The sequence below is a fragment of the Scyliorhinus torazame genome, chromosome 3, assembly GCF_047496885.1.
Source record: "Scyliorhinus torazame isolate Kashiwa2021f chromosome 3, sScyTor2.1, whole genome shotgun sequence".
Lineage (NCBI taxonomy): Eukaryota > Metazoa > Chordata > Chondrichthyes > Carcharhiniformes > Scyliorhinidae > Scyliorhinus > Scyliorhinus torazame.
In genome coordinates, this window is record NC_092709.1 from 129,985,053 (window position 1) to 129,997,999 (window position 12,947).

The window sequence follows — 12,947 nt, forward strand, 5'->3', positions numbered from 1 at the left end:
ATTACTGTGCCATTCTCCTTCACTATCGCTCCTTCACAGTCCAGTTCCTTCAGAATGTCCTCACATTATTTTATTCACCACATCTTTCCTCATTGGCCTACATTGGTGCTGCAATGATTTTGAAAATCTCGTTCCTCCAGAGCCTCCCTCTGTAATCTTTTCTAGATTCATAATCCTCCCCATGCTCACCCACTTCTCTTAACTATCCATTAGGGGGGCACTATCTGTTCCGCTTCTCTCCATTTCTCTGTGACAGGTTAAGGCCACTATGTAAATCCAGGGGTGTTCTTGTTAAGCAAAGACTTTCCACCATTTCCCTTAAAACAGCTTGTGTGTACACAGCATAGTAAGAACAAAACAGCATTTGCACACAGCCTTACAATTTCTACTCTTTTGTAGAAAAGAGAAAAGATTAATCCAGTATTATTTTGATGCTGTAGTCCTCTAAGGGTTAGTTAGAGAGGGTTTTTGATCCAAGTGTTCAAACAGTCGTAGATAAAAGTGACTGAATAGCTTTAAGACACTTCTCTTTAATCTGAGTTCACTAACCTTTGTAGAATCTCTCCCTTCATTCAAAACTCTCTGTTTATTTACCATAACGTTTGGGGCTTCTCAAGGCAAAGACAATAGCTGAACTTCCAGCTCCAATTCAATACAGTACACTGATTCAAATCTGTTCTCACACCCAGACTTTTAAATGATCCCAGTTCCTTGATCATATTTCAAACCACACCAAATTACATAAAGGGACACTGCAACATTTTTGATCGATGACAGTTGATATGAACAAGGTCAGGGTTTCCCATTATGTTGCAAATGTGATGTGCCTTGTTTGAATGACTAAGATATTAAACATAATCATCCAATAGCTGGAAATGGCAATACCTGAAAAACCTGCTAGCAGCAGGAATGAAACAGTGGCCAATTAGGTTAACTGCACAATGTGGGCTGAACTTTAACTCATGAATGTCAGAACAATAAAGGGACCCTTATTTAATCTTGTAGGCAGAACATAATTGCCCCTACTCAACTTTGCATTAGTCCAGGTGATTACTCAGCACCAAAACACAAAGAGAAAGAGGATCTTCCTTTTTGGGTTTGTACAGATTAGCAAGAGTTGGTCCTGTTTTCCTCAGGCTAGAAAAATGTGGCTGTTCCAGTTGTGATCAACAGCTCTGAGGGTTTGTCAACAGTCAGGTAAACCAATAGTAATTTGAGTCTTTTTTCACTGATAATATAACTAGTCACTAATCACTAAACACCAAAGGACAAATCATTTGTATATCTGACATCAGACTTCCAAAGCAACTGCTCTACTTTGGGAAGGGCTCATGCAGAGAAGACACCAAGCATATCGAGAGATGTGGTCCAGAACAAGGAGTAGTGATGTTGGAAGTATCAGGGAGAGCACAAGACCTCCAAACAACTCAAAAGCCCAACTCTCTGAGCACCATCTGCCCCTTTTGCAAATTTGACTTATCAGCCATCTTAATACTCATCAAACTAAAGGGGCAGCACGTTAGCACAAGTGAGTAGCACTGTGGCTTCACAGCGCCAGGGTCCCAGGTTCGATTCCCTGCTGGGTCACTATCTGTGCAGAGTCTGCACGTTCTCCCCGTGTCTGCATGGGTTTCCTCCGTGGGCTCCGTTTCCTCCCACAGTCCAAAGACGGGCAGGTTAAGTGGATTGGCCATGCTAAATTGCCCTTAGTGTCCAAAAGATTAGGAGGGGTTATTGGGTTACGGGGATAGGGTGGAAGTGAGAGCTTAAGTGGGTCAGTGCAGACTTAATGGGCCGAATGGCCTCCTTCTGAACTGTATGTTCTATGTTGTTCTATGTAAAGTGGTTGCAAACCAAACACAATCCCGATGGACTGCCTAAAAAAGAGAATATAACTCGTAATTAGTTTTTTATAATAAGAATCTTTCTTAGTGTCACAAATAGGCTTACATTAACAGTGCAATGAAGTTACTGTGAAATGCCCCTCGTCACCTCATTCCGGTACACTGAGGGAGAATTCAGAATTTCCAATTCACCTAACAGCATGTCTTTCGGGACTTGTGGGAGGAAACTGGAGCGCCCAGAGGAAACCCATGCAGACACGGGGAGAACGTGCAGGCTCCGCACAGTCACCCAAGCGGGATTCAAACCCAGGTCCCTGGCACTGTGAAGCAACAGTGCTAACCACTGTGCTACCGTGCATCAGACATCCATTATGGGAGGTGGTTTCACGTAGAAAGAGAGTAAGTGTGTGTAGGTATGGATTGTAAGTGTGGATTGGCGACTGTAGTGGAACATTATTGCCCTGAAATTGGACGGTATGGCTGCCGGCAGGGAGCGTGCCTCTGTATAAGTGCTGACCTGAGAGTCAGGTACAAAGGTCAATGCAGCACATTCATTGCGGGCCTTATTTTGCAACAATTACAATCCTTGGCCAGGAAATCAGTGACCTCATTAAACTATTTCAAATCAATATCAATTAATTCACAAGGAACTGAAATGTGACCAATGAGCGAGTTATGAGGATTTCCCTCATTTATTGAGTAATCTGAAAATCCACTGGTTTTCACTATGTATTCAATTTCTGCAACATTTTATAAGAGTATTGAACATTTTAATGGTTTTTAATTAGGCACACTGAAACGTATTTGTTCATGGGATGTGGGCTTCGCTGTCTAGACCAGTATTTTTTTGCCTATCCCTAATTGTCCTTGAGAAGATGATGGTGAGCCATGGCCTTGAGCCACTGTCCTCCACCTGGTGTAGGTACACCCACAGTGCTGTTCGGGAGGGAATTCCAGGATTTCAGTCTTTCTTTTCCCTTCCACGTAAGAAACCCACTCCAATCAACAGAATAAACTGCAAGTTCCCTCACCCAAAAGCACTTGTTTATGACTGATGTTTTAAAGACTGTATCTGGCTGACGGCACAAATGGAACCGATCAGAGGTCGATTGGAGCACATTATTAACCTGGCATAAGGTGGGATCCTGGTGCAGAAGCGTTCACATCTTCATCAGAAGTCCCTCTCCTCAGTAGAGACATTCATCTTTCTAAAGCAAACAAATTAGAAACTCTGCTGGAATAGAGTTAGGAATTTCAAGACGAACGTGGCAATCTGTTCGTCCGTTTGGATCTCACGTAATCTTTCGTGCGCGTGTACATTGATCAATCAAAACACTTATCATTTTCAAAGCAAATTCCGGAGACAGAGAACTATCATTTTTTAAAAAATCAATATAGTAATGAGTCCCTGATTTCTGTTGCAATCAGTCTTTTATGCTATTTAATTTGAACCCACTCTTTTTTGATCTGGCTTGGTTCTACAGAGGACTAGTTCAAGACAAATCCTTTTACTCTTAAATTCCCGCAGGCCTGGCTTTGAACCTGAAAGTCTTGAGTGGGCTCGCCTGAAATTCGAAGAAAAATATACCAGACATCAAGGCTCAAAATTTTCCAAATAACGCCCCTATTTTTGTTTTTCCATTTATATCTGTGCTTCGTGATGTAAAGGCAGTTATTAGTGTGGAGAACTTGTTTAATTTGTTTTGTCAGCAACAATTCACAATCGAAGCCAAGATCCCGCCCTCCCGGCCCCACCTCCCTCACGCCCTCCCGCCCGCTCTTGTTCAGGTCTGGATTTGACAAGAAGCCACAGCGGCTTCTCTTACACATTGAGCTGCTAAGATCTGACCTCCAGAAGCACTTGCAGATCCGGAGGTTTCGAGGTCTCAGCCTTTTGGCTTTGTAATTCTGAGAAAGGAATATATATATTTAAAATACACAGGTTTGCAGCTGTGCGTGCTTGAAATTAAACGGAAAGCTTACCTTCCACCCCCACCACCTTATAAACACAGAAAGCCCAGATTCATATCGGAAACACTTATATCACAATCCCTACAGTTACCTGAGGTCTTTTCCTCACAGCTAAACTGAAATCGGCCGCCGAGAGAGCAGCAGCAGCAGCAATATTGGGTTGAGTTCCAGCACACCGAGCCTGTACAGTTGTTGGAGCAGATTGTTTGCAGGCAGTTTCACACATACAGTGGAAGTAGCACAGCGGTTTGACGATTAACCTGCACCACTTCAAACAGACTCCAAACCGAGTAGCTGCACGATTTACATTCAATTGTTTTTGTAAACTACACGCCCAGCTCAATGAAACAAAATACAGGGGCTGACAGGGTTAAAAAGTGCACCTTACCGACACATTTTGGAAGGCGTAAACAAAATCCTTTCTAATTCTGGTTGTTATTCTTTGCCAACTTAGTAATGAAAAAATTGAGCTCCAACACCATTGCGTGGGGTGATGGTAATAAACTGCTGCACTCTCTCGCAAAACTGCAGATATTAGAGTTTTGATGCTGCCCTCTAACGGAGCTTCGCTTCTAGACTTCGTTCCAGTTTTTTTTTAGTGCCAATGTAAAACTCACGCACGATCTACTTTATAAACAAGGATGAAAGTACCACCAGATTCACTGAGCTATTCCACCGAGTGAGCTCAGATCCCAGCGATATAGCTCTATTCCTAGAAATGGGTTTTTTAAATACTAGTGCCAGGAGTTCGGGTTTTATTCTTAGTGCTGCAGTGCAGAGATCAGAAGAAACTTGGGGTCTGGTTTTAAGAATACACGCTTCTGATCGGGAGTTTAGTCCCCTGGGATAATAAAATAATTTGCATGTTTCTCCTCACAATGGGTGGAAATGGGCAGGGCCACCTGTAACTTCCTGTTCTGCGCTCCTCCAGCAGTGAAGATCGCCAGGCAGGATTCCCATTTTCTAAAATTGCCTCTTTTTACTAGTAGTTCTGTTCGAGACTTCCCAAAATTTAATCAGACATTAGTTCGAAACTTAGGCAGAAAAAAGTACCAATGTTATCAAAAGTGTAGCTGTTGCTTTCCGAATTTTCATTCCAATCATTTCAGACTTTTGCAAAATATACTTTGGCAAAAAACGTATCTTAATTGTGGTTTGACTTAGACAACTCGTGAGGCCACAAGAAACGTTGAAAAAGTACAATAAACCGGTGTTCCACTGAAGAGCCACAAATTGTTTGACAGCTGAAGTGAAATCGTTAACTGGTGTAAAAACAAACTTGTAAAACATTGCTTCAAATAGTCACCAAACAAAACTTTTGTAACTCTGGAACCCTAACAGGAAGTTCTTGTGACGGAGGATTTGTTACAGCTGTTATTTTTTTAAAGCAATTTTCAGATTTATTTTAATATCAAGTTTGTGATGTAATTGTGATTCAATATGTATATAGAGAAAACAAAAACAATAGGTTTTAAACAGTTCCTACGTTTGTCACGTATTTTTAAGGCCTGGAGAAGGCATTTTATGGTAGGAGGAGTGCCAATGTAAACATCCTCACCTTCATCTGACTGTTGGACATGGATCATTTGGCACAGAACAAGTCTGTCAGCTGCTGCACCTTTGGGGCGTAGGACAAGAGTGTGGAGCTAGCTTATCCTGTTTTCTACTCACTGTTTAATTTCACGTCACCTTTCGGTTTGTGGGGCATAACAGTAGTTTCACTGTGATACATAAGTGGCCAAAGGTTTGAATTGTGGATTTGCCCTTCCCCACATGTCCCCTCCAAATTGTCTGAACTAACACCGCCACTTGAAGCCGTGTTAGAATGCATTCACACTCAGAAGGATATGAAGTAGCCACAAGGCTCTGAGTGTTCTGCCAGTTTCTTACATTTGTGTGTACTTTCAAGAGGAGACTTCATGTAACCAGTTCTGCTGTCAGCAGTCCTCTAAATCTGAAGGAGCTGGAGATGTTTGAGTTGCATTTGGGCTCTTCTAGGCTGGAGCCTGGGAAAGGATTAGTACAAGGAGGAATTTGAGGCAAGTGCCGTCCTCTGCTAATCTCAATGTTACCCTTAATAAAAGCAAATTACTGCGGATGCTGGAATCTGAATCGAAAGACAAAATGCTGGAAAATCTCAGCAGGTCTGGCAGCATCTGTAGTGAGAGAAAAGAGCTAACGTTTCGAGTCCGATGACCCTTGTCAAAGCTTTGAGGATATTCTCAAATATGCTTCATACTGAGAATATTCTCCCCTGTGTTGTGTGGCACTACCACCATGGTGAATGGGATAGATTTAGAACAAATCTAGCAACCCAACAATTGATATCCTTGAGGCTCTGTGGGCCATCAGCAGCAGCAGAATAGTATTCCACCACCAATGTAATTTGGAGCATTGATCCAAACAAACATACACAAAAGGAGCTGAATTTCAGAAGTCATGTGAGAGTGACTGAGTTTGATATCAAGGTAGCATTTGACCAAATGTGGGATCAAGCTACCCTATCAGTCCAGCTGATTCTTCCCTTCTACAGCCAAAGTATTGCCCCCTTGCAATCATTTCTTTTTGCTTTCAATAGTACCGGCAGCTGAAGCTGAGCTGTGAGAGTATTAAAAATGAAAATTTACTTTGTCACAAATGTTTTTGTTTAATGCAATTATGGACTGCAGAGTGGATGATCTGACAGATGGCCTGAGCTGTTACATGAAATGATCACGTAATACAAATTGGTATGTTTTGTTCAGTCATGAGAGGCAAATTCCTTTGGCAGAGGATTATTCGCAGGTTGTACTGAAGCAGATGACACAGCTTCATGAAAAAAATGAACTTAATAAAGCCTGACCTTTCTTTGATGTGCAGCAGGTAGGAGTTTTGGGGCCTATAAATTCAGGCCCTGAGTATTAATGGCTGCAGACATGTAGAGTGGAATTTAGTGCCAAAATGGCAAGATGATTAGTGGGTTGGGGAACTCATCAACCTCTCCAGCAGACTTTGTCAAGGCTCTTCAACTGAGCCTTAAGGTTCCCCGAATCATCATGGTGGGATCACATGCTAGATCTATCAAAAGAAGGATTTCTAATCATAGAATCCCTACAGTGAAGATGGAGGCCATTCAGCCCATCGAGTCTGCACCAACACTCTGAAAGAATACCCTACCTCGTCCCACTCCCCCGCCCTATCCCTGTAACCCCACCCAACCTGCACATCTTTGGGCACTAAGGGGCAATTTAGTATAGCCAATCCACCTAACCTGCACATCATTAGAGTGAAAGGGAACCCAGCAGGGGTCGGAACAGTTGAATTAGATTATGGCTGTAGCTGCCAAAGGAACGGTGAAGAGGCTGGGAGAGGCTGCTCCTTGGGTCTGTCACTCTTAGCTGGAACGTCTGCTGTGAGATCTGGTGAACTGCAGTGAGATCATCTTTCCCAAGGAGAAGAGGAAGAAGATATTCTGTCTCACCAAGCAGATATGCTTGGAAATGGCCAAGGGGGTCAGCAGGAGAAGTGCACTCTAACCTGGAGGTAGTGCACCCACAATGTTCAGGACCTCAGGAGGTGTGGAAAAGTGAGCGCTGCAACACTTCCAAGTGCCAATCCTCATAATCTGACTTTCCCAGAATTCCCCAGCAAAGCACTCCACAGGACAACATATCTTGCTGCTGGCATTGCATGTCCATCTGCTCCATTGAGAAGGAAAGGCTCCTGTTCCATGAATCTGCAGGTATCAGCATAAACCTGCTTTGAAACGTCCTCCCTGATGATCAGTGATGATCTAGCAACTCAAGACTGGGCATCCATGAGATGCTGTGGGCCACCAGTGGCAGCAGAATTGTATTCAAACACAATCTGCAACTTTATGGCCCGGCATATTCCCCACTCTACCATTACCACCAAGCCAGGGGACCAACCCTGGTTCAATGAAGAGTGCAGGAGAGCATGCCAGGAGCAACACCAGGCATACCAAAAAATGGTGTTTCAACCTGGTGAAGCTATGACACAGGATTACTGGTGTGCCAAACACCATAAACAGAAAGTAATAGACAGAGCTAAGCAATTCCACAACAAATGCATCAGCTCTAAGCTCTGGAATCGTGGCGCATCCAGCCGTGAATGGTGGTGGACAATTAAACAACCCACTGGAGGAGGAGGCTCCATAAATATCCCCATCCTCAATAATGGAGGAGCCCAGCACATATGTGCAAAAGACAAGGCTGAAACATTCACAACAATCTCCAGCCAGAGGTGCCAAGTGGATGATCAGTCTTGGTCTCCTCCGGAGGTCTCCAGCATCACAGATGTCAGTCTTCAGCCGATAAGATACACTCCATGTGATATATTGAAACGGCTGAAGGCACTAGATACTACAAAAGCTAAGGACCTTGACAATATTGCGGCAATAGATTGTGCTCCAGAACTTGGTGCACACCTAGCCAAGCTGTTGCAGTACAGCTAAAACACTGGCATCTACCGGCAATGTGGAAAATTACCCAGGTGTGTCCTATACACAAGAAACAGGACAAATCCAACCCAACCAATTACCTATCAGTCTACTCCATCATCAGCAAAGTGATGGACGGAGTCATCAACAGTGCTACCAAGTGGCACTTACTCAGTAATAACCTGCTCATGGACGCTTAGTTTAGGTTCCACTCGGGTCACATCATTACAGCCTTGGTTCAAACATGGACAAAAGAGCTGAATGCCAGAGGTGACGTGAGAGTAACTGCCCTTGGCATCAAGGCTGTATTTGACCGAGTATGGCATCAAGGAGCCCTTGCAAATCCAGAGTCAATAGGAATCAGGGGGAAAACTTGCCACTGGTTGGAGTCACTGGGAAAACTTACCCCTGGCACAAAGGAAGATGGTTGTGATGGTTAGAGGTCAATCATCTCAGCTCCAGAACATCACTGCAGGAGTTTCTCAGAGCAGTGTCCTAGGTCCAATCATCAATAGCTGCTTCATCAATGACCTCCCTTCCATCATAAACTCAGAAGTGGGGATGTTTGCGGATGACTGCGAAATGTTCAGCACCATTCGCGACTCCTCAGATAATGAAGCAGTCCATTTCCAAATGGGCAATTTCCAGGCTTGGGCTGACATGTGGCAAGTTACATTTGTGCCACAGAAGAGCCAGCAATGACCATCTCCTATAAGGGGGGATCTAACCACCACCCCTTAACATTACCATTGTTGAATCCCCCACAATCAACATCCTGGGGCTTACCATTGATCAGAAACTGAACTGAACTAGCTGTATTAATTCTGTGGCTACCAGAGCAGCTCAAAGGCTAGGAATCCTACGGCGAGTAACTCACCTCCTGACCCCCCAAAACCTGTCCACCATCTACAAGGCACAAGTCAGAAGTGTAATGGAATACTCTCCACGTGCCTGGATGAGTGCAGCTCCAACAACACTCAAGAAGCTTGACACCATCCAGGACAAAGCAGCCCACTGGTTTGCTATCCCTTCCAGAAACATTCAATCCACTTGCCTGGGAAACTCTGTCCAGTAGCTCAGAATGTTGTCGTACCTGCAGTTTGGTGATGATGTATGTATTTGCTTTCCACATCATCATTTTATTGTTACAACTTCAACAATTTTGAGGGAAAATTTTATGGAAAAGCTATTACACAGACAAATTACACCCTTCACAGCAATACAAACTAATGTGGGGAACAAGATGTCAAAAATGTTCTTTGTTTTTTCAAACAAAAAAATTGATATCAATTCTTCCAACAGAAACTTATTGTTAAGAATCCAGATTCAGAAGGCTCGTCCCATTGGCTGAGCCACACAGCCATATTAATGGGATGGGGGAGCATTGGGAATAGAGTCTGAAGAACATTAAATTTGACAAGAGACCTTTAATTAGCACCTTACAAAGGTCAACAGTCCATCTTCCCTTTGATTTTTGTTTTAATTTCCCTGACTTTCTTCGCTTCAGTGTCCTCTGAAACTCAACTCCCTCTATCTCCACCTCCTCCATTGCAGTGCTATTTATAATCTATTGTCTTTGAAGAAAGGCTGGACAGGCTAGGCTTGTATCTACTGAAGTTTAGAAGAGTAAGAGGTGACTTGATTGAAACATAAACGATCCTGAGGGGATTTGACAGGGTAAATGTGGAGAGGATGTTTCCTCCTGTGGGATAATCTAGAACTAGAGACCACCGTTTAAAAATAAGGGGTCACCCATTTAAGACAGGGATGAGGAAAATAATTTCCTCTCAGAGGGTTGTGAGATTTTGGAATTCTCGTCCTCAAAAGATGGTTGAGGCATTGAACACCTTTGAGGCAGATGTAGATAGATTCTTGACAAAAAGGGGGTGATAGGTTATCGGGGGTGGGCAGGAATGTGGAGTTGAGGTTAAAATTAGATCAACCATGATCTTATTGAATGGTCGAGCAAGTTTGAGGGGCTGAGTGGCCTCCGCCTGCACCTAATTTGGATGGTTGCACCTATCTCCTTTGTCAGTGTCTTATTATAATACTCATTGACAAATTGTGTTCGAGAATACTTCTATGAAACACTTTGGGATGTTCTACTCCATATAAATCTCTATATAAATGCAAGTTGTTATTATTGTTGTAAAACACAGCAGCAGCTGCCCCAGCTCTGAGCTGCCAACAGAACCTTTCAAAACAAAAGCTTTTCAATGTTATTCATTCACAACCCTCCTAGCAAAAGCTTCTGTTTTTATTCTCAAACAGAGGAAAATAAAGTCCCAGCTGAGCACAGAGCAATACTGGCTCCTGCTGAAACAACATCAAAATAGAGACAAATTCCTATTGAATCCTGAAGTTGCCGACTCACAGGACGACAGCTGGGTCAGCTAATCACAGCTATAGCAAAGGAAGCGGTGAGAATAATGTCTAGAATTAATTTTAACTGTTATTGGTACATTGAAAGCTTGAAAGCATTCATCCTACATTTATTCATTATTCTTTAACAAATAATTTTACGGGATGATCAGCCTCCCTCTTTGATCTAGTTTAATGTGTAGGTTTAATTAGGAGATGTGGATATCAAACTGTTTTTTTCACTCAGAAATGTAACCGTCACACTCTATGTATTCATTTTTCACCACAAACTTTTTTTTAAAAATTGGAAAAGGAGACAAACTAAATACAAAAATGCCATATACTTTTTGTCTAAAAGAGCATGTTCAAAACTGGAGAAGGGGTCAGTGCCCCATTCAGATCTGTCGTGAGACAGTATTTCGGGTGCCAACCCTTCTGACGCTCCCAGGTCCACCTGATGCAATTCTTAGACAGGCTGCAAAAAGACAAACGTCTTGGACACCTGAAACAGTTATCAGCTGCCTAGATATCTAAATTTTGAGCCCTATGTTTTATCACACTGGTTGCAATTTTTAAGCTACATAGACATAGAATTTACAGTGCAGAAGGAGGCCATTTGGCCCGTCGGGTCCGTGCCGGAAAGACCAACCCACCTAAACCCACACCTCCACTTATCCCCTCAACCCAGTAACCCCACCTAACCTTGTTGAACACTAAGGGCAATTTATCATAGCCAATCCACCTAACCTGCACATCTTTAGACTTTGGGAGGAAATCGGAGCACCCGGAGAAAATCCACACAGGTACGCGCAAACTCCACTCAGACAGTCACCTGAGGCCGGAATTGAACCTGGGTCCCTGGAGCTGTGAGGCAGCAGTGCTAACCACTGCGTGACCATTCTGCCCAGCAAGCTGTGGCAGGGTATCCACCTTGTGCCCGTGAATCAGCAGCGGGATGCTAATTGGTACAATCAATTGGCGTAGCACTGCTCTTCCAATTTTGTACCCAACTTTAGGCGCTATTTCTAAATTACCCCTTTAGTGCAAATAACATTGATTACCAAACTGTTGACTATATGTGACTGCATTAACTCTTCTGAGCTGACTGGAGACACGAGTCAATAACTGGCTTGTAATAGAGCAGAGAGCTATATAAATGACACTACTTACCAAACACCAATGTTTTCAAATGTTGTCTTTCCCTCGCCCATATGACATTAACAATTTTCTCACAACATTTAGTTCCTGTACAACACGGGTACGTGTTATGAAAGGAAATGTAATTAGTGTGCATTCTGAGCTTTCTTAAAAGCAGGACGTTCGAGCTGGGCTTTTATTCTCTTACTTCCTAGAGGGTGTTCTCCATTCATGCTTCCCGGCAATGCTGCTAAAGTAAACAGCCACTCACCTGCTGCATGTCAGGGCTCTCTTCATTCCTGTTAATCCACTGATGCTTGGAGGCAATTTCAAGTTTCTGTTCCATAATTTTGCTCTCCTCACTCCAGCCTCGTGCCTCCCTCCTCACATCTACAGTTGCACACCTATTTAATACAAAATATGACAGCTTTAATCATGGGAGTCTTGTGGCTGCTGTTCAATTCTATCCCCATTTTTGCAGCCATTCTGCCTTTGATTCTCTTCAATTTGGTTTCTATCCCACTCACAATGATGAGACGACTGTCTTGATTGAATTCCCTTTTTTAAAAAAAATATTTTATTGAAGCATTTGTAATTTTCTTGATTGAATTCACAAGTGTGACTTTGACTGTGATTCATTATCCCTATCTTGATCTCTCTGTGACGTTTGATGAGGCTGGTTGATACAATCATCTCGACTGATCCATCCCATGGTGTCAACCAGTCACGACTCCATCCCCATCAGGCAGTACGTGGCCAACACATCTTTTGCAATGGCTTCTCCTCACATACATAAGATAATAAGAAATAGGAGCAGGTGTAGGCCTGTCAGCCTACTGAGCCTGCTCCACCATTCAATAAAATCATGGCTGATCTGATTAACTCCACCTTCCTGCCACCCCTCCATAACCCCTGACTCCACTGAAGATCAAAAATCTGTCTAACTCAGCTTTGAATAGATTCATTTATCCAGCCTCTACTGCTCACTGTGGAAGACAATTCCAAAGACTAGCCGCTCTCTGAGAGAAATTCCTCCTCATCCGTTTCTTAAATGGGAGACCCCTTATTCTTAAACTGTACCACCTAGTTCTAAGTCTTACAACACCAGGTTAAAGTTCAACAGATTTGTTTTGAATCACTAGCTTTGATTCTAAACAAACCTGTTCGACTTTAACCTGGTGTTGTAAGACTTCTTA

The 12,947-nt window shown here is 43.1% G+C and overlaps 1 protein-coding gene across 7 annotated transcripts in view; it reads right to left on the reverse strand.

Annotated features, from left to right (window-relative positions):
- Positions 1-12,139, reverse strand: part of LOC140408677 (TNFAIP3-interacting protein 3-like) — a 54,261-nt gene extending 42,122 nt beyond the window's left edge. For 2 of the 7 annotated variants that reach the window (XM_072496206.1, XM_072496204.1), the window contains exon 1: positions 4,204-4,636. Coding sequence is in view for 4 of the 7 variants with exons in the window: in XM_072496200.1 (XP_072352301.1) it covers positions 3,907-4,041 (135 nt within the window). In the remaining 3 variants the exon portion in view is untranslated. Of the gene's footprint in view, positions 1-549; positions 722-3,906; positions 4,146-4,203; positions 4,638-12,022 lie in introns of those variants that run through there. The other 5 variants (XM_072496201.1, XM_072496205.1, XM_072496200.1 and 2 more) reach the window with 5 other exon arrangements.
- Between the last annotated feature and the right edge of the window lie 808 nt (positions 12,140-12,947).